Source organism: Chroicocephalus ridibundus, chromosome 4 (genome assembly GCF_963924245.1).
Source record: "Chroicocephalus ridibundus chromosome 4, bChrRid1.1, whole genome shotgun sequence".
NCBI classification, from domain to species: Eukaryota; Metazoa; Chordata; class Aves; order Charadriiformes; family Laridae; genus Chroicocephalus; species Chroicocephalus ridibundus.
In genome coordinates this window covers 53,937,106-53,960,989 of record NC_086287.1, presented here as the reverse complement: position 1 = coordinate 53,960,989, position 23,884 = coordinate 53,937,106, and the positions used below count along the sequence as shown (strand labels likewise).

At 41.0% G+C, this 23,884-nt stretch overlaps 1 protein-coding gene across 1 annotated transcript in view; it reads left to right on the top strand.

Moving 5' to 3' along the window:
* The first annotated feature begins 13,726 nt into the window (after window positions 1-13,726).
* The window catches only part of PPP4R3A (protein phosphatase 4 regulatory subunit 3A), a 45,579-nt gene continuing 35,421 nt past the window's right edge, over window positions 13,727-23,884 (top strand). Inside the window, exons 1-2 of the mRNA XM_063332536.1 lie at window positions 13,727-14,924; window positions 23,032-23,087. Coding sequence (XP_063188606.1) covers window positions 14,783-14,924; window positions 23,032-23,087 — 198 coding nt within the window. The 5' untranslated portion in view covers window positions 13,727-14,782. The remainder of the gene's footprint in view (window positions 14,925-23,031; window positions 23,088-23,884) is intronic.

The following is a 23,884-nucleotide window of genomic DNA, read 5'->3' as shown; positions in this document are numbered from 1 at the left end:
ACATCAGTGGAGCAATATGAGAAGTTCAGTATAAAAATAACACCCGTTTCAAAGTATTATTTCCGTTTGTATCTACCACCCCTCTCTACTGTGGCAGGCAATGCCAGTAGCTAATAATAACACAAGTCCATAAATAACATGAGCACTAATCATGTGTGGCAGTGATCTGCTTGTACCATACTTGTCAGTTTACCAATTCATAGTTGACAACTGTTTCCCCAGGTACTCTGGTAAAAGTATGGCATTGCCATATACGCTGAAAACTAACAAAATCAGGCTTTGTTACATTAGAAGTAGAACTACAAATTCTTCAAAGACACCTCACTAAGTACAGTCTGCTATGAGAACATTCCTAACAAAAAGAGGGATCAATTAAATGGCGTTCTGATCGTTACCATAGGAGCGTTACAAAGGGAGAAAGACAATTTTGAAATGAGTGGCTCCAAGATGAAGAAATTAAAACCATTTATACCCTTGCAGTAGGTTAGTAGACAGGAGAAGCAGTCTTTGCAATGCAGATATATCTGCCAGTGCAAATGTGGTATTTACTACATTCTCTTAAATGGCTGTTTTTCTTTTGGGAGTACTAGTTTATTTTCACGACATAACTACCTACAGGGTAAATCTACAATAGCTGTGATTATCCCAGAAGCATCGTGTATTTGTGATATGGTAGCATACATTATAACCCTGAAGAGTGGCAGCGTATGTGGGAAATCAGTTGGTTACATTTCTCCAGTTGAACTGTGGCTACAGAAAGATCAAAAAAAGATGAAAATGGTTTTCCTCTCCTAAAAGACCTGCCAGTAAGAAAGCCATTAGGTGGTGCCTAGGAATTGGTATAGAAAGGGAAGGACTTTCTACCTTGTGCATTAATTTTTGCAAAATAACCAGGAGCATGTGTATACTTACGTGCATGTTTATCTGAAGAGGTTGTCAACAGCAGCCTACCAATTTCTATAGTGAGAATGCATTGTGCGGAAATAAATCAACATGCAAAATCAGACATCAAATTGAAAAAGTGCATAAAATGAGTCTGTTTTTAATGTATGCTAAAATATGCCTTGTGCTATTTAGGTTGAATAAATTAAACTGCTGCTTTCCATGTAACCCTGTGACCTCCCAGGGCTTTTATTTTCAGTAGAGTATTTTAGAAGGAAAAAAAAAAAAAAATTTCCCTCAGGATCCCTAAGTTCCTCTGCTATGAAAGATCTGAACTGAGATAGCTTGAGGCAAGAAACAGCACTGTTCCCAATTACGATACCATTCACTGTACTACTATTAGAAAAGTATCGTTTAATTGTCATTCCATAAACATCTCCTGTTTAAATGGCTGAAAATTTCTTTTGCTAACAGGTTCTTGTTTTATGTTGTGAAGTGCATGGTCTTGAGTTTAAACTGTTATAGAACTGAATAATAAGTCCTGTGTTTTAAATGTAACTGATTAACAGAACTTGTATGTCATATTAAACTCATATTTCTGATTTTGTTGCCTAAATAAGACATACTGTGTGTTCATCTCTTTGATTTAAACTTAAGACAAGCCTGTGAAAGTAACATATATGCTGAAGATCTCTAGGGTTCAGTCCCAGTGGACTGAAAGTGTCTGATGTCTTCTGAACATGGTTTCTCAGCAGCGTCAGGTAGAGGTGAGAGATCACCAGAAAATCCTGAGTCTGAAGCACCCAGTCAAGAAATTATGGCCTTACATTAAATCACATAATTCATATGAGCAGCAAGCAGCTGTTGACTCAGTTGTCACCACTGATGCGATGTCTAAGAATGGAAAAAAAAAAAAGTTCTTTGAAGGACTTTCTGGGAACTGAAATATTTGATATAGATGAATCACTTGCTTTATTTTGTATGCTTTGGAGTTTAATACCATTCTTCTGTTGTATTATCCTGACATTAAGAATAGCGTTTTATCATTCTTTCTGCACAATAAAAGTGTACGTAATCTACATCCCTCTGTCTTATGGTGCATTTATATACAGATAAACTACAGATTGATATCTGAACAGAGAACAGGTATTTCACTTGGGGAAAACATTTATCATGCAGATCCCAGCAAATGAGGAATGAGAAATTTTCATAAGGATTCAAAAGTAAGTCTTTTCTAATAATTTAGTGGTTACTGAATATACTTTAAAATGGATAATTTTACCGTAATTTATTGCATGCACAGTGTTCTTTGTTTTTCTACATGGTACTTTAATCAGTATTTTGAAAAGTATTTCAGTGGTGTGCTTACTGCAGCCTGTTTGCTTTTAATTAAGACCTTTTGGTTGCATGCTGTTGGAGGACACATTTTTCTGTCAGGCTCTGAAGAATGTGATGGTGTAAAATTATGAATATTACATTAATGGAGAGGATAGACAGTGGGACAGAACAGGATTTGAAATACAACATCAGGTAACTTCAATGTAAGTGTTTAAACCATAGTTATTAATGAGGAAAGCACCTGTGCCAGAGTTTCCACTTCGAATCTATTCTCATCACTGCTGGCAGAGGTACTGCTGTCATGAGTTAAAATAGAAAGACAGGAGAGGATATCTGTAAACTTGGCTCTTTCCCTCCCAAAGCACTGTTGTTAAAACAACTGTCATAGTGTGCCAGTCATGATAATTCTGAAATTCTAAGACATATGGTGAAAAAATAGCTTTTTAATCAAAATTTTCAAATAGAGACTTTTAAACAGATCTTTATTTTGTGTGTTAATAAATTTAAAAAGTTAAAACAGAGTTGACACCATACCAAGAAGTAGTCAAAGTTTTGTAGTTCCTCTGTGAAAATGTCACATGGACTGTGCTCACAGGTGTTTTTTTAGTCATACCTGTGCCTCTATGTTCCTGGCTTTTGCCTACACTATAAAAGTCTTCTAAACTTTAAAAATCTCTTCTTTACAGACACTTCCTAACAACTAAAGCACGGGTTCATTTTTTGCTTGTCCCAGGAAAGGGAAAGGCCCATTAGATGGCTTGTCACCACATTGTGAGTCTGAAGGAATAGAAGCTTTGGCGATGAGATAAGCTGGGTCTGACTAAAGGAAATCTCAGGTGAGCAACTGGGTCATTCAGGCAGGGCGTGCTTTACACGTAAGTGCAGAAGTTGCTTGGGCCAGAAATTCACAGGGGCAGCAGAGGAGCTTCCCCAAGACCATCCTCCCCAAAGACCTTCCTTCATCCCAGTAGGCTCTGGACTCGCTTCTTGTGCCCTTGGTCTCAGTATGCACCTGTCTTTATTCCTGTTGCCGTGCTATTGAAGGGAAAGGCAGGTAGAGGTATTCTCTCCAGCAGTGAATAAACAGGAAGATGGCAGAGAGGTGTGTCCTTCCCTTTGCCTTCCATTCTCCATCTTGGTTTGGGCAAGGGGAGTTGGATCCATCCAGTGCTGGTATTTTTGGTTTCCAAAGAGTCTTTTAGGAGTTTCAAATACAGTTCATTTTTTTCCCTAATGGAACAATTTTCTGCTGGAAAATCCTGTCTCATCAAAACAAAGAACATTGTCAACAGTTTGACAGAAAATTACCGAAATTTTAAAAGGTCAGAATCTTCGGATGTAGTAATATTAGTATAAACAATAAAATACAGATGAAATTTTTAAATCTTAGCAAAAGCATATTTTAAGTCTGAAAACCTTTTTTTTTTTTTAATATCAGTTTCTTTGAAAAATCCTAAGATTTCAATATTTTTCCTGATTAGAAATGAAATAAAATTTTTGGCCTGATACCCGCTGGTATCTGACTTGTAGCAAATATCATTATTTTAAAGTCACTGCACCATATAGGGCTAATTGCATTGGTTTACTCATAACTTCTTCTGTAAATTCTTAGTAAAGAAACTGAGCTAGAATCAGTTTTTATGGCCTTTACACAGCTTCCTGAATTGTATAATAAAAGTGTGCTAACAAGTCATCTCAAGCTGAATGCAACTGTACCTTGACTAAGTAAATGTCTTCACTTTCAGCTTTCTAAGACTGTCCAGAGAAGGTAAGAAATAAAGCAGAAGTATCAAAATTATTGTCTCTAAGCTTAATTCTAGTACTTGGCCAGACGCCCCACCAGTATTTGAGCAAGAACTGGTTGAGGAAAATTGTGCTCAAGTTGGACTATAAAAGAGACATTCCAAACCACCACCAGGGCTTGAAAGGTTTACTGAATGCCTGAAATAACGAGAGCAGTTTTTCCTTCAAATGTATATAACTTAAATTTTGAGTTGTAAGAATGAAGTATCCAGTTACAATGCTTACAGTCCGTTTCCAACTTAAGCATTTCAGGTACATCAGTAATCTGCCATTTCCTTATTTTGTTGCAGTTACTGAAGTCAACCAAAGGACAGGCTGGGAAGTCAAAGATAAGGATAATTTGAAATTTGAAATTACAAAACAATTTTTACTCCAATGAGTCCATGACAAAACCCAGTAACTTCAGTGAAACCAGGAATCATGATCTTTAAAGGTCATTGTATAATAACAGAAGCCAAAAATCTTTCTGAGTATTACTCTAAAAAAAGCATCCCTTTTCCCCCACGCTGTTCCTTCTCTCGTGTCCCTGCCTTCACCATGGTTTGTGGTTACAGTGGATTCTCTATACAGTTATTTTGCAATATTATCAGGAATTTTATCGCATTGCCACTCCTCACGCCTACAAAGAGGCCAGTCTGAACTAAATGACGAGGCTGTGTGCAGGAATCCCAAAAAGTCACTTCCTGGGAAAACTGAGAACAGTGTTTGCAATATGAAGAAGAAAGGACGCTATACGTGGGATAAACCAGAGGCTGATACATGCTGATTGATAGGGGAAGGCTTTCAAGGAAGCGTAAAACAGGAAGGAGAAGGATAGTAAAAACCACTGAGGATGTATTTGGCTCGGGGAAGGAAACAAGTTGTGTCGGACCTTGCAAGCGTAGAGATTAGTCCTATAGCAGGGGACATGGTAAAGGAGAGATTTCAGACTAGTGACAGGTACGAGCACAATGGTAGATGAGAATATAACCTAAGCACAAATCATTTGGGTGTGCTGAAAGGAATGAAGAGAAATGCAGTAAAGATAGAAAAAGGGCAGCTGCATAAGTGAAGGAGGGAGATGAGCATGATTGGATCCATGGTTTCCTAGGTAGGAAGGTCAGGGAAGGGATTTAGTGCTGGTCTGTGGTGACACATACCAAGTAACAGGAAAGCATAAATCATAATCCCAATGATTTGGGATTATCAGAAGTGAGAAGCACAGAGGAAAGCAGGAAGGGATCAAGGCTCCAGCTTTACTGACTGGAATTAGTCTTGTTTTCTTTTATCTCTAGTTGTCCTAGAATTCGCTCATGTCTGCAAAGCACTGTGGGATCTGTAGGTGATCAGGGCTCTAGGGTGGCAGTGTCAGGGGACTTTTGGCAGCTGGCAATTCTGTTGTCCCCATACATATGCATTAAATTGAATGGCTGTGGTACCACATATTTGAAATACTAGAGAATGTCTTGAAATCAGTGATCCTCAAACACCTATGGAGGCTAATAAAAATCAGAAAACCCCCAAAGTCTAATAGGGAACAAACGGAAGTGAGGAAGAAATCAGGCCTGCAAATTTTCCATGCACTGCTGCAAGAATGTGAAGAATGCGCGTGACACCTCCTGCTGCTGTTTATATGCTACGTTCGCCAAATGAGTGGGGGTTGGATTGTTTATCTAGCTTACCCTCCACTACCGGGCTCCCTAGATCAAGAGCCCACACAGTTTACATAGCATCCTGAGCCAGCTGCTGACCCAAAGATACAAGTCCGTGGCTACTGAAATGTCTCAGTCAGCATGAACAGGACCTACAGTTGCCTGCAAGGAATTTGGGCTTGTTTGGTAATAGGTCTCAAGACTGATGGTGCTCCATCAGATTGAGCTGGAGTTTACAAATGATGACTCAGGTATGGACGCAGCAGGACATGCTGGGGTTTTATTCTCTTTCTTGTGAAGCTTCGCTTTGTATATTTGGATAATCTCTCACAGTCAGCAGCTTGCTCCACTGATCCTTGAGCATTGTCTTTAGACAGGATTCCAACCAATCCCAAACGCCTCTGTCAGTGGTGACTGTAGTCTGTCACCTAATGGGAGGCAGCGCTCGGTGCCTTACAAGAATCAGTTAGGGGAAAAGTTAGAACAAAAAAAAGAAATTAACTAACTCTCTTTCCTTATCTGTCTGTGAAACCAAAAGCTATGTTAGGTGGATTTAATACACCTGGGGAAAATAAAAAATTGAAAATATTTTTGAAGTGTTTTGTGTTTTGTTTTGGTTTTTTTTTTTAATTTTACAGGTATTGATGAAGCACCAGGAATGTTAAAAGACTATTCAGGAAAAAAACTCCAAAATACCATATATAATCCAGAGTCTATGTTCTTAAACATATCTGTGAGTTTTATAATTGCAAATTAAAATAACTATTATAATCGATACAGAATTTTAGTAATAATTGAATAACAGATATTTAAAGTATTTTCTGTTTCAGGTTTATGTTGATAATGCTGTGACCTTTTCTGAAAAATATTTTATTTGGATATTATCATAAAGAACAAAGAAACATAAATTCAGGAGGAACAACTAAAGATCACCATTACAAACTTCAAATACTGCAACTGTTATTTCTGCCTAGGTGGAGGAGCAGTGTTTTCAAATTACATACAAGAAGATACTATAAAGATAAGTTATTCATTTCCCTGCATGTTTATTGAACCTCTTGCAGATATTTATGTTAAAGGTAGCTCCTGATATGATAATGTAATAGTAATCTTCTGAAATGTTTAGTTTTACATTTGTAACTTCTCCATTAGAGCTAGACTTACGATTTCCAAATTGTTTTTGAAATCTCCAGAAAGTATATGTTTACAAGACTTTTTTTATGCAGAAGACTTCAGAAAATGTAAAGAATTCTCTTCTCACTGTACTGTTTTAGTCAGTATTAAATACAAATAAACAGGTAGAACTGAGATATATTCTTATAGATTCTCCTATGATTATTTTCTCAGCTTCCATCAGCAATGAAAATTTTAAACTTCATGAATAAATCCTGCATGTTAATTAGTTTAGACAATTGTGAATTAATATTTAATAACTGTGCAGTAATTTCTACATAGTGATAAGCTGTAGTGATGATTAATGAAATGGTGTGCGCTTACACTGTCTTTGGAAGCAATGTCCTAGTGTGCTCTTAGTCGTATTTATTTAGGACTATTTATTAGTCCTGTTTGTTTAGGACTATTGCTAGTCCTGTTGGCACGTGTCAGACAGCTGCACAGTAGAGGCCTTAGGGCCCTGCATGTGTAACTGCATTCACACTACACTTCAATGCACTGTGGCGCGAAAGCTGCCATACCCACTTTGCACCCCACTGCTGCAGACCTTACTCGCACACACGCCATTCCTGACCTTCCTCCTGCACATCCGCTGATAAAGCCCACATGCCACTAATGCCTTTTCCCATCAGTCACACAAACTCTCTGACTTAAGAGCTCTGCTTTTAGGCTCTCCATACACTCTGCAGGACAGCCTGGTAGTAGATTAGTACATTGGACTAGTACTTTGGACTTCAGCATCTGTGTCACCTTGCAGCAGAGCATTCCATCACGTTCTTCAGTGAGTTATGAAAAAAACCCTCTCTTTCTTGTTTTGACTGTCTCCACCACTAGCTGGACTTCTTGTTCCTCAGTTCTTGTACTGGAGAAGACATTAAACAACTGACCCTTGCTGACTTTCTTCATGCCTTTCGAAATGTTACAGACGTCTACCACATCCTATCTCTGGCATGAGCCAGAAAGAAGCCAACATGTATGGAAAATCAGGGGACGAGGCCGGGAATGTAGAATCAGGAGAATTTCAATGTGACTATTGAGGCACAGCCATTCCAAAACAATTTAGGTTGTTATTTCTAGGTGACAATAAGAGCAAAAACTCAAATCTTGCATTTGACCTACGAAGCTTCACTTTTTGGTTAGAGAAGAGGTGCGATGTGAGGACAGCGCACATTTCCCTCCCTAAATGCCTGGTCTCTGTTACTGCAGAGCTCATCCACAGATTACAGAGTCTGGGTGTCAGGTTCTCACCTCTGCTTCATTAGCTTCATATGCAAAATGGAAGATACTAGAGCTGACTTAGATAATTAGTAAAGTAATCTCTCTAGTAATTGGATGTGCTCCCAATCTGCCTGCTATTCATATTACCTAGTTGCAACTTGGACCACAATCGTTCCTGCTCTGTGCAAGTCTCAAATTATTTGCATTTTTAAGGCCGTCATTGTCACGAACACTGAAGTGACTCATAACTTTTAAAAATTAAAAAATAAGCCTATATTTGAGTTGCTGTCAGTACAATGGCTGATTCTAAAACATTTCCATCAAAAAACTCCTCTTCCTCCTTTTTACCAGAACGTTTTTTCAGGGTTCTGACCCTTTTTTTTTTTTTTTTTTTTTTTTAACATTTACACTTTGTTACACACAGAAACATTGTTAGCTTCACCAGCTTTTGTCCAAGACCCTAAATTTCCACAGGTCCACTCCAGTCATCCCAGATGATCAAACTAGTGAGATTCTGTGACGGTGTGTAGGGGTGAGTGTCTGGCTGGCTGCGTCCATGTGCTTCTGTCTTGCTCTGGCTCTGACAATGTCCTTTCTCCTCCCCTTCTGGTTTTTCTCCCTTTTCGCTCCAAATCCACCTATGTAGAATAATTCGGACGTCTCAGAGTTCCCTGCTCAGAAAAAGGGAAATTTTCACTATTGGATGAATAAACAACCCAGACACATTCTCTGCATCCAATAGCTTCAGCAGTCCTTTGAAATCCTTCAGTCTCTGATGACGAGGCCTACATACTTAGATAAAGTGCAGCATTTCCAGAGAGGCATGCAGGGATTCAAAAAAATACAGCCTTTGCACGACTATGCAGTTGCACAGAATTCTTAAAAGGAAGTTCTGCTTGGAAGAGTAGGGTCTTTTCAGCACTGTGGAATTTAAGATGACGATGTAGGGTTGAAAGAAAAGAGATGACATTTCTGTTGAGGGGATTCTTATGCACATTATGTAGGAGGAAGAGTCACAGAATTTTAACTGCTGACCTACATGGGGTCAGTTTTGTGGTTCAGGCACAAGAACGGGACTACTGCTTCCAGAGGATCTGTGGCAGGATGTGAGAGCTAAGCAGCGGCATCCGAGGCATGATTCATAGGGTATGCTGCAAAACAGTGCACGCTGCAGGAATCCGAGACGAAATTTCAAGTGCAACAAATGGATATGCAAAAAAATAAAAGTTCTTCAGAGCGATCCTTTCTGCCCGTTTCCAATTTCGTAAAATCTTTTAACAATGAGGACTCCGGAATTACAGAATTAAAGCTACTTTTAGTCCTGATGTTACGTTCTTCCACAACTTGCTAGCTTACAATACACACAAAAGGTATTAGATCTTATAGATACAGCATGATATAAGAAGTTAGTGTTGGATTGCTTGTTTACTATTCAGCCCAGCTTCTTGCAGAGCTGCCTTACTATTTATATCCATAGGTGTGACCTTGTATTTGTCTGTATCTGAATGGTCCTATTTAGGAGGTGTAAGTCAGAGCACAACCAGGCCATCCCCAGCTGACCATGGTGCCCCCACCCTGGCTGCCTGAGCTACTTGTCCATCACCTCTTGAATCAACACTGTTTACAGCCTGGAACTTTAAGTTGAAGTGTCATTGTTTGCCTTAAAAATGCAGTGATGACTGCTTATGAGCTCACAAGCTGGAATAAGACAGACGCAGCTGCCAGTAACCTTCCCAGCTGTCCCAGGCGAAGCCATTCCATCAGAGCCTTCAGTAGGTGAACCTGTCTGTTTCTGACCACTCTGTCCTCAGCTGTAAGTATAACTCTTCCAGGCTCTCCGAGTCATACACAGTATTCATTCACAGAGATTTTATGTTGACTTTCTAATCATTACTACAAATCCTAAATAGCATTTGTCCTACTCTTGATTTCTGCACAATCATCTGGAACTATCTCCACTGATAGGTAATTCCTTTTGAGCTATGTCGGTCACCCCATATCTGACCTGTGGAGAGCGAGCTTTCTTCATAGAATAAAATGTTGACTTTCCAGAAAAATAACCAAGAACTATCCAAGTATATTATATTGGCACCATTACCCTTACAAGGAACTTAGTAATTTAACAAGAAATTAAACAATTTTTCCATAAAGTCACATCAGCTGCTGCTGCTGTATTCCCATCTTGTAATTCCTTATTGCATCCTGTATCAGCATTTAGTGTCTATGATTGATATCAGATAAATCAGACTGTTATTATCTGTGTTCTCACTTGTCCGATTTGAATATTTGAATACTTGAATACTGCAATAATTTAAGCTTTATTAAAACATTAGTATAATTTCATGCTTCCTGAGATCACACATGCAAACTCCTTTAGGACTCTCAAATTCAAGTTCTTTAGGACCTGTGTACTTTAAAATATTTGTCTCTAAGAAAAGTTGTTCAATATCCTTCTTAACTTGAGCTGTTTCTAAAACTCCCAACCGTGCATATTCCTTGACATTCTCATCCATTTTTCTGTGCTTTATAACTTGTAATGATTGCTAGGTTTGCCCTTTTTCTGCTTCTTGTATATATTTATTTCAAACTGTTGCGTTCACTTCCCCACTAAATGAGAAATGTATTTTTTCTAAATCTTCCCTCTTTCTTGATCCTCGATACCCTGACTTATGTCAAATTAGTTTCTTCTTTATAGACTCCTCCTACTTTGATACAGGTTTTCTATGTAATTTTTCTTCATTCTGTCATTTGTTTTCTACACCTTTTTTGGGAACAAGTCCAAATATATGTCTTGGGATCAAGAAGATGTAGCCAGTACCATGTGTGTGTATAACATGGCTTGTAACCTTGTTTGTACATACTGAATATAGCCATATCGAAATACTCAGACAAGAACTTTCATTCTAGTAATTATCTTTACCCTAATAAAGCCTGAAGTTGTTAATTTCCCTAATATGATTTTTTTTTTGGTCAGCAAATCATTAGCTAATGTTTTTAGGCACTTTAATAATGCTTTAGCACATAGCTCCAAGTTATATGTCTGATCTGAAGTTCCTCATAATAACAATGTCATTTTCTTTCACAAAATTATGAAAGAAAAAGTTATCTTGTTCTTTAGTCTTGACTGCTGTGCAAGAGGCCCTCACTGATAAACCCATTTTAGGCATGTTCCTATTACAGTGATCCATGTGCAGTTCCTTTCCTATGAATATGATAAGCTTAAAACCACATTCAGTACTCCATTTCCTCATTTATTACTCAGTTCCTGGTGGGCCAAAACCTCTCCCAGGGCAAGGTCCTTGATTATGTACAGGAACTAAGGGAGCCCAACCTTTTAACTCAGTTAAGAGTGGCCTCTCACGGTCCCTGAATATATTTTCTTCTGGACACAGTCCTTCAAACCGTTGGAAATGGAGAGAAAGAATTGAGACGTGACCCGACACACATCTTCTAACTCATGACACTAAAAAAAATAATAAACTAAATGTTTTTTTCTTTCAGAACTGCTTTCCAGCATGGGTAGTTGCCCTCAATGCCCAGCCTTTCTTCTGGAATCACTGGGGTGGAAACATTTGAAAAAAATAAACCCCGTGGCAAATATAATGGGAATCAGGATAAAACCTGACAATTGGGCACTACTGTTGGGCTGAGCATTGTTCAGACTGGTATCCAAGTAACACAAGGCCAATGAAAAGAAGATGAACATAAATTTTTCATAAAACAAAGTATGCAAACTGAAATCAGATTGAACTTCTTGTTTTCAATTCACAAAAAAACCTTGAAAGAATCAAAACTGCAGTGAACAGTGGCCTATGCTTAATCTGATGGCCACAAGAGGGTACAATTTGTAAATTGTAAATGAGTGTAACGGTCCCACAGAGGTTTCCCTAAGTGACATCAATCTTTTTTGAAATCACAAAAATCCGTCTCCAGAACTGCCTAAGAGAAATTCTGGCACGGCACCTCCCCAGGCACGTCCCCTCGGGGACTTACGGGTCGCTGAAGGCAGGTGAGGAGCCCCTTTCTGTGTGTGTTTCCCTTCAGCAGGGCCCGTCATCTGCTGTTCTCGGACAACTGAAGCTTTTCAGACCTTTCTTTGCATTCAAAAGCAGCGTGGCCAGCAGGGTGACGGAGGTGATTCTGCCCCTCTAGCCCCCACCTGCAGTGCTGCCTCCAGCTCTAGAGCCCTCAGCATAGGAGAGACATGGACCTGTTGGAGCAGGTCCAGAGGAGTCCACAAAGATGACCCAAGGGCTGGAGCCCCTCTGCTGTGAGGACAGGCTGAGAGTTGTGGTTGTTCAGCCTGGAGAAGAGATGTCTCTGGGGAGACCTTAGAGCCTCTTCCAGTCCCTAAAGGGGCTCCAGGAAAGATGTGGAGGGACTCTGGATCAGGGAGGGGAGCCATAGGATGGAGGAGGGGGCACAGTTTGAAACTGAAAGAGGGGAGATTTAAATGAGATACTGGGAAGAAATTCTTTACTTTGAAGGTGGTGAGGCACTGGCATGTGTTACCCAGAGAAGCTGTGGCTGCCCCATCCCTGCAGGTGTTCTAGGCCAGGCTGGATGGGGCTTTGAGCAACCCGGTCTAGTGGGAGGTGTCCCTTCCAACTCAAACCATTCTATGGTTCTGTCATTCTGTGATTAGCCAAGAACACCATATGAAGAACAACTGAGCACAACATGCCTTCAGGTGCATTATGGATGCCCAAACTATACTCTTGAAGACATTTGTCCTTAGGCATCAGGGCCAGGCCTGAATGCAAAGGCCAAAATGGCTCCATCAGAGCACATGAGGAAACTGGATGTGAATTCTGGAGCTGGACACTGCCTTTCTCCTGGGGTGAGCAAAATAGATGATGGAGAAAGGAAAGCAGTGCATGACTGGAGGCTTCCTGCAGTTGCATAGTTAATTCTGGGGTGAAAGCTCGTAATCTATGGTTTTGGCTCAAACCAGCCCCTGTGTAACTCACTTTGATAAACCAACATCAATACTTACTTCTGGAATAGAATCACAGAATGGTTTGGGTGGGAAGGGACCTTTAAAGCCCACCTAGTTCAACTGCCCCTGCCATGAGCAGGGACATCTTCAACTAGATCAGGTTGCTCAGAGCCCGTCCAACCTGGCCTGGAATGTTTCCAGGGATGGGGCATCTCCCACCTCTCTGGGCAACCTGTCCACAGAAAGTTTGAAAGTATAAAGTAAAAATAGATAGATAAAATTGTGTATATAAATGGCAATGAACGCCCGGGTACGTAGCCTATCTAGAATGTGCTCTGAAAGGGCTCTCTCACGCAGTGGTGTGTCTGGGGGGGTCATAAATGCACTGGTGTTTTTCTGCATTTTAGGGAAATCTGTCAAACAAATGTTCCGATGCTGCAGCAGCGGCGAAAGCAGAGACTGGAGACCTTCCGTTTGCGGTTGCCATTGTGCGACCCTACCTCTGCCCGCGGGCAGGATCCACCAGAACCTGCTTAACTTTCCGATCACTCAGCAATGATGTGTTACAGGAGAAAAGGAAAAAAAAAAAAAAAAAAGAAACGAAGCGGGGAAAAAAACAAACCCCTTTAGCGAGAGGAGCATCCCAGCCGCGCTGACAGCGCCAGGACACCCCGGCACACGCTCTGGGGCCGCTGGCCCTTTAAGGGCGGGCGGGCGGCCCCTGCCGCCGCCGGCCGGGAGACCCCGTGCCTCCAGTGAGAGGTGAGACCAAGATGGCGGCCGCGCAGTGACTGAGGCGGAGCCGGAGGGAGCCGGGCTGGACGGGCCGGGCCACGCCGCCGCTCGTCCCCCTCGGCAGGGCAGAGCGCCTCGCTGCCGGCCGGGCTGCTGGGTGCCTGGAGCGCAGCCACGTCGCGGGGCGCGGTGAGGAGCCGGGACTGAGCCGCCGCCGCAGCAGCACCGGGAGGAGGAGGAGGAGGAGGAGGAAGAAGAATATGGCGGCGGAGTCGGGCTGGGAGTGAAGCCACCGCCTGCGACGGGAGCCCATGGGGGAGACGGGGCGCTGAGCCCGCCCGTCCGCTTCATCCCGCCCCGGGACAGGCAGTGCCCGCAGGCCCCGGCCGGCCCCGGCGGGAAGGAGGGCGGCTCCTCGCAGCCCCGGCGCTGACAGACGGCGAACGAGGGGCTTCGGGCCTGGGCAGCCGCTGCACAATAGAGCCGAGCTCCGGGCCGGGGCGAGCGGCCCCTCTCCCGCCTGCCTCCCTCCGCCTGCTTCAGCCCGGCCTCGCCGCCCTCCCGCCTGCTTCTCTCGGCAGGGCCCCGGCCTCCAGGGTCGCCGGTTCCTGTCAGCCCGGGCCGGCCGCCCGGGCCGTCTGCTGTCCACCGCTGCTTCCACTCCCGTGGATCCTCTTCTCCTCCAGGATCCCTTCTTCACCGCCTCTCCTGCCTGCCCTTCACCCTGTAAAGAGCCTCTTTCCTCTCTGCGGCTCTCCCCTGCGTAGGCTTTCTCGCCTTTTGTGCAGCGCCTGACTGTGCGTGGAGCGGCTCCCCTTTCGCATCTTCATCTCTTTTCTCGTTCCCCCTCTTCCCCTGCGCCCCCCAGTCCTGTTACCCTCGATAATGAGGATTCCGTTGGAGCACTGAAGAGGAGTAAGAAGAGCTTGCTTGGCGTGCCCCTGTGGGGCTGCTGCCTTCCTTCCCGCTCCCCTCCTTTGAGGGGGGCCTAGCCCCCGACCAGCCTCCTGCTTCTCCAGCGGTTGCAAGCCAGAGTGGTGGCTGTGGTGTGGCAGGCGGCAGGATGACTGACACCCGGCGGAGGGTGAAGGTTTACACGCTAAATGAGGACCGCCAGTGGGATGATCGAGGCACAGGGCATGTGTCCTCTTGCTACGTGGAGAGGCTGAAGGGCATGTCCCTGCTAGTCAGGGCAGAGAGTGATGGTAAGTGTATGTCTGAAGGTACAATCTTTTCCTCATCCTACCCAGAAAAGGAACTGGGTGTAGCTTTGTGTCTGTTGCCTAAGTGTTTTGCTGCATAATTCAAATATGATTCCTAAAAGCAAGTAGGCACTAACTGTAGTTCATTCGTGTTAGGCCAAGTGAAAGAAATGGCAGGTTGCCATCAAGTGCAAGCCTAGTAGGCACTTGGTTCTTAGGGAGTACACAGTGTTGCATACAAAGCATGTCCAGGTCTTGTTGTAAATCTTGTATGGGTTTGGATATCTAGTGATCTATCGCTAGATGCCCAACGTGCTTCAGTTTAAAAACTTAACCATTGTGATGTATCCTTCCTTAGATATTTCTGGAAATGATCCCCTCGTGAAAGGAGTTGTTCAAAACTTAGATCATGTTTTTTTTTAGTATGAATTTTTAAAAGGTCATTGGATGGTGAACACCCTTTCTTTTTTTCACACCCCCCCCCCCCCGCCCTCCTTCCCCGTCTCCTTTCTTTGTAGCAGGAATTATGCAAGACATTCTAAAAGCTATCAACAGATAGCAAAGTACAGCTGTTAATAGTAGTAAAGACAATACAATGGACAGAACAGCATTTTCAGAGATGCTTTTTTTTATGGAAGAGTAGTTCTCAGTCCTTCTGCAGTTGTAGATCTTCCTGTAAATAAATTTAACACAATGCATTATCAATTTCCTTCACGTTTTCTAACAACATATCACAACAGTATAGTTTGAGTAGTACTATCTACCCCTGTAGCTCCATGTTTGGGATGATCTTGATTATTGGTTAAGTGAGTTCATGACTGCTATGATCAGAGTAGATTTTAAAATGTATAATTTGCAATATCTGGCACGTACCATTTTGCTAGTAAAGTCAGTGCGTGACTTACTACTTCATTAGAAATATAGCTACTGTGTCTAGTGACTTGTAGGTCTAGTTATAGCTTGTGACTGTCAACAGACTTTGGGATTTTGTTTATTTGGCTTTTTCACTGTAGGAACTACGATGAAAAGCTACTTGAGAATCATTAATTCTTACTGCTTGAGAAAGTTCTGACAAACTACAATAATATCTACAATTATGTTAATCATAAACTGATAGAAGGAATCAGACTTTCATCTAAGCAGGATTTTGATAATTGAGCTTTTCTGATAAGCATGAATTTCAGGGTTTTGTAGTTCTATGATTATACTTTAAAAAGTTAAATTGATACTTGATTTTATTTATTTTACACTGAAGAAGATGCATTTATAGCTTGGCCAAATTAGTAGTGTAAAAGAAAACATTCAAAATGGAAATAGACTTAGTTTAATTTCAACAGGAGGGAGGGAGTTAAAAAGAAGGTTACCACTACATTTTTAGGCTAATCTTTACAGTATATGTTGTTGTAGGTACCAGTCCTTTCTGTCTACATGGCTGCTGTGCTCATGTTTAAAAACTGTTGTCTTCTATACACTAAACAATTTCCTGATTATTTTTTTAAATTCTTTTTAGAAAAGAATGCAGAAGAACTGCAGTTCATAACCTGCTTGCAAAGAAATAGCCCATTCAAACTAAAATCCCTTTATCGACTTTCAGTGGGATACATGTACTTAAGACTGATCAGAATCTTAATCGCACTGTTGTTGCCAGTTTATTTGTTACAAATGAACATCTGTAAGAAGGAAAATACAAATTGGTATAAACCCAAAACAAAGATAAAGTTGTTACTTTGTGTTGCATAGCTAAGACACTCTAATCAAAGCAGAACTGGCTCAAATTTACTAATTGCATCTAATACACAGAAGTGTATTTAACAGGATGCACACATTAAACCTCTCTCAAACAGCATGCATATACTCCAAGAGTATTAAAATAATATGCAGAGCTTAAGTTCTTAATTTAGTAGGCAGTATCAGTTCTGGGTAAATGCGCACTCTATTAATAGGCTAGTTTTTCTAACTTGCTTTGTAAACACCTCAGAAAATCTGATTTATATCTTGTTTACTCCCAGTGTCAATTGTTTTGGGGCTAATTTTGAAGGCAAATGCAGTCTTTTTTACATGTAAACAGCAAATGGTTTGGAAAAAGATAATGCCAGACTTGTGTTTTAGGTAGTAGGCAATTTCTGTGTTCCCTCCTGTGCTTTTTTACCTACATGAAGTAGTTGACTGTGATTTCCACCCACCCTCCCCCCACCCCCGTAGTTATCAAAAACATAAAAGTACTAGGAACCTGACCTATAGCACCATTTGCCTCCATGTTTCCATTGCGTTCTTGTATTGTCTTTCTTTGTCAGCTCCTCCTCTTTCCACAATGAAACTTCTTCCTTCCTCCTTTTCTAAACCAGCTTTTCCTAGGCTTTGGGCTGAGATCCGTCCTGTGCAGGCTGGCAGGCTGGCGTGTTCTTGCTGACTTACTCCAGGAAGCTGACCCAAAACCTCGGGATCTGCCTGAAGTCGAGGTTTCCTGAGTGGGGAAGGTCGGGGGGGGTTTTAGCAGTAGTTCGTGCTGTGTCTGGGAAATTCCCACTCCTGTTAATGGGCTGGTTCGGCTGTGTGCAGAGCAACAGCGGAATTAACCAGACGCTCATTTGGCTGACCGTGTTCAGTCTTTAGATTGTGGAGCTGTGGCTTGGTGCAGCTCTGTGCCTGCTTTACAAGTGGTTGAGATTTTATGGCAGGGTCAGGATGTTCAGATAGGGGAGCTGCAATCAGTGTGCCAAGTCCAAGGTGAGCTATCATCTGGAGTTGGAGCAATAAGAACTGAAAAAGAGTGCAGGTTTTTTTTATCTATAAGAGTGTTGTTTTTTTTTCTTGGCTTGGTGTTTTTTAACACCATCTTAAAAGAAAGGAATTTAGAGCAGATGAGTGATTTGTGTTGCTGTCTGAGGCGTCTAATGCTCCCAGGCACTAAACTTTAAATCATTGCAGGCAAGTTGGAGTAATCTGTTGTAGTACAGGAATATCATAAACTGCTTTCAGATCAGACATATTATGCTTTGAAACAATGAATTGTATTTTTTTCACACTTAAACAACTGTTGACTTTTTTACTTAAAAGTCTGAAAAGTTTCTGTGCGATTCCTAGTTGTAGTGTATTCCGCTTGAGTTGCAGTAGAGCGGTGGTCTTTTCTTACAGATGGTCACCTTCCATGTGACTTCCTGTGTGTAATCAGAAGGCTTTGATTTCTTACCTGTTTCTCACGTGGTGTTTAAGACTGCTGTGGCCTGCCTCGTTCTTTAAATGTCTGTGTGCTTCTAGATTTTCACTGAATGGTTTCAGATTGCTTTTTTTGTTCTGAGCACAGATGACTCAAGTGACCTCTAAAATGAACATTTCTGTTCAACTAACTTGGGTTAATTTGAAGGCATAAACTTTTAAGTAAAGCTTACTACTAGTCCTGTAACGAAACTTTTTGACAAGCCAAAGTGAACTCCCCCATTGGAGGCTGTATTTGCCAGCTATCTTCTAGGAACTATCTAATCACATACAGAAGTTGTAGTTTGCTTCTGAATTCTGGATGTTAATGACTTCTGCCACAGGGCAGACATCTGCATCCTCGCTGTTTCTTTAGGCTGTGTATCAGTAACCCCATAATACTGGCAGAAGGTTTAGCCAAAATTTGGCTTACGTTTTTACCTTGCTCAAACTCAAAAAATTAGCTTTATTTATTTATAAAGCAACACAGAAAATTTAGTGGTTATGTACTTACCTTATGTTAAAATGAAAACTAAAAAATATGGGTGGAGCATGTTGGGGTTTTTTGTTTGTTTGTTTTTTTCTTTTCACCTGGTTCTCCCCTCTCCTTAGTGTTTGGGTTTAACCTTTCAGAAATGCGATAAATGAGGAAGAGTCTCTTGTGTTCTTGGTCCTCAGTTAGAGCTGTTTCCTTGTTTCTGGGATTGGTTTCTGTGACTCAGTAGCAGCAGAACTGATTGCAGAACTTAAACGTGTATGCGTATCTTGCAAAAAACAGCTCTTGAATTGAAATTTTCACTTAAAAGTAAACGTGTTTATACTGGTGAGGGGTAATGAGGGACACTGTACCTTTTCTGCTTTTGAGGAAGGATCCATGTAACAGTTTGATGGGAGAGAAGCAGCATTCCATATCAGCAGCTCTCCTCCATATGCGTGTATGTAAACAAGTTTGCAGATCTGTTGTTTAAGAATACTGGATCGGGATATTTGATGTTCTCTAAATATCTTTGAAAATAGCGTTGTATATCTGTATGTAATCTCTTTTGAGCAAGTTTTTCCCTACACACCCATTCCTTTCACAGCACAGAACGGTGTTATTATACTAACAAAACCCCAGCTGTGCTATATTGCATTACAGTGGCAAATAACAGAATTCTGCAAATCAGTGTTTTCTTCTTCATAGGTGGTTTCAGATGTTACTTTCTGGCACCAATGTTTTGCAGTTACCTTTACAAATTCATTCAAGGCTATAATTTAGAAAATAACTAGATCTGCATAATTTTGAGGAGGTTTATTAAAACCATGGCCTGTATTAAGGTGAGTTTTTAGGTCTTACCTAACTTTAATAGAGTCATCAGGTCAATGAAGATGAAAATTTGTTGGTGTATTTTTATAAAGTAGGCTGGATAGTCTCGATTTATTCTAGGATAGTACCAAAAGAAACATACCTACATAGAAAGTAATTGCTTATGACAAATGCAAGAGTAAGCATCTTGAACTGTATTTAGGGATCGATACTGATAGTGACTTTGAAAGGAGAAGAACTTTATTTGTGGTACACTAAATTTCTGTAACCTTTTTCTAAAGAATATATTTGTGTTACAAACGTCCGTTACTGTTGCCTGGTTCCCAGAAGCAACATAGACCTAAGACTGCCTCATACCAGGAAGGGGCCTGATCCTGTAAAACTTACTGTACAAAAATAAACTCATATAGTTTAGAGAGTCTAGAAGATAACTAGGAGAATAGTCACTGATTTTGAGTGGTAGAACCCGTTTTGGGGAACAGACTGCAGAAATGGAGCATCAGATTCTCCAGAAGGATGGATTTGAGGCAGTTACAGGTTATAGAGCACAATTTACACTTCAGTATGTTTCTGTCTCCCAAGTTCATATTTTTCTAGTTGTTGTCTGGAATGGTGAGGACTAAGTTGAACCATGTGGTAATGAGAAGCAAGCCAAGCCTTATAAGGCTTGATTTGTCCTTCCTGCAGGCGTCAGATTTAGTCGAGAAGAAGAAATGCTCTTTTGTGGTAAGTCTAGTAAAGAGGTCATTCTCTAGTGTCTGCATCTAGCCTGGAAGATGAAATATCTGCATTCAATTGTCTTCAAGATTTCTTTTTTAATAGTATTTTGTCAAATGTGGTGGTTCAAGTTATGTATGATATTCTGCTAATTTCAGGATTTCCATGTCTGAAGAGCTGTGTTCATTGGTTAAAACAAAATGTTGAAATTATCAATTGCTTTCAATTCTGACAAGATTCTAATTCATGTTTGCTAGTATTAAATATTTCTAGTCAGGAAAGGCTTTCTAGAAGTTAGTTAACCAAGTTAGTAGCACAAAATAATATTCTAAAACTTCATGTCGTTGAAGCTGAGACTTTGAAACTGAAAGTAAGATTGAAGCGAAATACTGCTTGTAACTGATGATCATAGCGGAAAAGGGAATGCTGTTTTTAAATGTTCACTAGACAAACCCAAAATTCAAAGCTCGAGACTGTGGCCTAAGTACCAAGTGTATTGGATTAATCAGTAAAACTCAGATGTTTTCCTTCTCTGTCCTGCTCTATAGTTTGTGATTATTTTTTTTTTTTAGTTATGGTGTCGCACTGCTTTGTTAACAGAGCTGATGAGGGTTAGAAAACTGGAAAAAAATCTTAAAAAAAAAAAAAAAAGGGTAGTATATGTGGTTTGGGGGGGATTGCTTTTTTGTTGTGTCTTGTTTTCCCTTGAGGGCTATTTAGTTCAGTTTTGTTGAATTGTATCTGAGTTTGTAAACGGCTCTTACTGCAAGAACAGCTGAGATGGGGCGATAGCTTCTCAAGCTGACTTCATTGGCTGCTTCTTGTAGAACAGACTTAGAAATTAGGAAGAAGCAGGCATCACAGGTAAGTTGTTGAACCTCATGAAGTTCAACAAGGCCAAGTGCAGGGTCCTGCACCTGGGTCAGCGCAACCCCGGTATCAATACAGGCTGGGTGAAGAAGGGATGGAGAGCAGCTCAGCTCTGCTGAGAAGGACTTGGGGATACTGGTGGGTGAAAATCTGGACAAGAGCCGACAATTTGTGCTCGCAGCCCGGTAGGCCAACTGCATCCTGGGCTACATCAAAAGCAGCGTGGCCAGCAGCGAGAGGGAGGTGGTTCTGCTCTTCTACTCTGCTCTGGTGAGATCCCACCTGCAGTGCTGCCTCCTCTGGAGCCCCCAGCAGAAGGAGGACATGGACCTGTTGGAGCAGATCCAGAGGAGGGCCTCAAAAATGTTCAGAGGGCTGGAACACCTCTGCTGTGAGGACAGGCTGAGAGAGTTGGGGTTGTTCAGCGTGGAGAAGAGAAGGCTCTGGGGAGATGTTATAGTCCCTTCCGGTACCTGAAGGAGGCTTAGAAGAAAGATGGTGACAGACTTTTTAGTAGGGTCTGTTGCGATAGGACAAGGGGTAATGGCTTTAAACTAAAAGAGGGTAGATTTAGGCTAGCTATAAGGAAGAAATTTTTTACGCTGAGGGTGGTGAGACACTGGCCCAGGTTGCCCAGAGAGGTGGGAGATGCCCCATCCCTGGAAACATTCCAGGTCAGGTTGGACGGGGCTCTGAGCAACCTGATCTTGTTGAAGATGTCCCTGCTCATGGCAGGGAGGCTGGGACTAGATGGACATTAACGGTCCCTTCCAACGCAAACTATTCTATGATCTTCTGTTAGTCAGTAGCATTTCTTCAGGAAAGGAGTGTGGGTTTTTTTTGTAAATGTAACCTATGAGATTGAGGATGGTGATACTTAGTAAACAAACATTGGTTTGGGATATTTTTTGCTGTGGATTTTGTAGTTGGTACGTGCTTCAGATAGTGAAAACTAGCTAGTCATTGTTGATTCTTCTGTGAGATTTGGAAGTACGATTTTTGATTCCAAGCATGTTTTTCAGATCCAAATAATTTGTTTTCTTGTCCTGCATTCAAGTTCTCAGGCTTCCATATTTGAGGTGGTTGAAGCATTTTAATTTCTGTTTAGTGTAGGTTTTGTGAGGATATTTGGCAAGTATTCTAGTAATATAAATACAAGAATTCCTTAGGACCATAGGTGTGAAACTGAGAAATTGAGACTTTTCTTAAAGAAAGTTTGGACTTTTCTTAAAGAACAAATTTAAGCAGGTAAATGAATGGAAAAGTGCCTTTTTAAAGGGGTGCTTGCAGCCTTGTGTTTTAATTACAAGACTGACTATGCAAGTTAATTTATTAATGTATGTATCACTTCATGTATGTTGAGTGAAGGTCTGCAGATATGTAAATTTAAGTCATGGCTGTAAAGAGTCCCTCATGCACTGGCATTTTTGCAGCTGAGGAGCACAGGTGGATGAGAGAACAGATGTGAGAGTGGAGTTGCTGTTCTATGTCTTAAATCAGTATAAGCTGCTGTGAAACTATTCTTCTTAAGTTTATGAAGTCTGAAGTTCTTTTTGGTATTGGCAGTCACAATGATTGCGGCTCTAAGCATTAGTTTCCAGATATGCTTTCCAGCAAAATAATATAAGTGTTTTCGCTAAACTTTTAAGAACAAATACCCTATGATTAGCAATTTTCATACAAAACCAATTGTAGGTGATTTATGGAATGCAGTTGTGATGCTTTTTGTGTGCTGATTTTTTGCTGGCTTTATCATCTCTAAAAAATTTTCAGTGGAGAAGTCATTACTCGGAATAAGAAAGAGGTTAAAAATCCAGTCCTCAAAACACTCTAGAATGTTCTGTACTATGTGAACAATATCTTTGAGGGAAAAGTGAAATATAAAGCTGCTGAATATGGTTTTAACAGGCTTATTGGGAGGAAAAGTGTTAATAGCTACTTGAGGGAAGAGTGATCAGAAAATTCATGCTGAGATTGAAATTTTAGTACACATGTAAATAAGTGGAACTTTTTTTTTTCTAGGCTCTCTTCTTTTGGAGTCCAAAATTAACCCGAACACTGCGTACCAGAAGCAACAGGTAAACATACTTTTTTCCTCACATTTAAAGGCAGATTCTTTAACTTCAGGAATACAGTCATTTTTTTGCCTCTATTGCAAATTATATTTTATGTTCTTGTACCAAAAATAAGAGGCAAAGTGGTTCTCAACATTTTTGTGCATTTCATGATACATGTGTGTTATTTCTCTCCATTTTTTGTGAAGTTGCTTAGGTAACTTGCACTCTGTTTTACACCAAAAAATGCTTTGGGAGAGACAGCCAAGCATAGTTGTGAAAATCACAAAGCAGCTGAGGTTCCTGAGGATAATAGTATCTGCAACTTCATATCATCTGTCTTTTTTCTTTTTTTATATTTCAGACACTACAACTTCCAGTGTATTTTATTTAAAAGACTAGAAGGCTTTAAAGCTATTTACATGCTTACCTTTGTTTGGCTTTTACTTGGAAGATGGAGATGGGTTACCACTGCTTCGAAGTATTCTGTATACATAAAAACAGCTTCTCACCTCTAGTTTGCACCTTTCTTCAATTGTTTAAGCCATAGATTGTGAGCCCCTAAAGAATGCTGCTGGGATGGGTGAGAAGTGAACTGTAGACATTTCGCTTTGCTGTTCTTATTCATGGATACTGAGAATTGCCTTCAGAGGTTTAGAAATGCTGAACCAGATTGCATTTCGTTGCCCGTCTGGTCAGCTCAGACTTGCTAAAATCCTGTCAGGTACAGTTAATGTACAGAAAACACTCTTCGGTCTTCAGCTTTTAATAGTTTATTATAAGCATAGACATACTGTAGCTTTGCTCACCGGCCGTCCTAG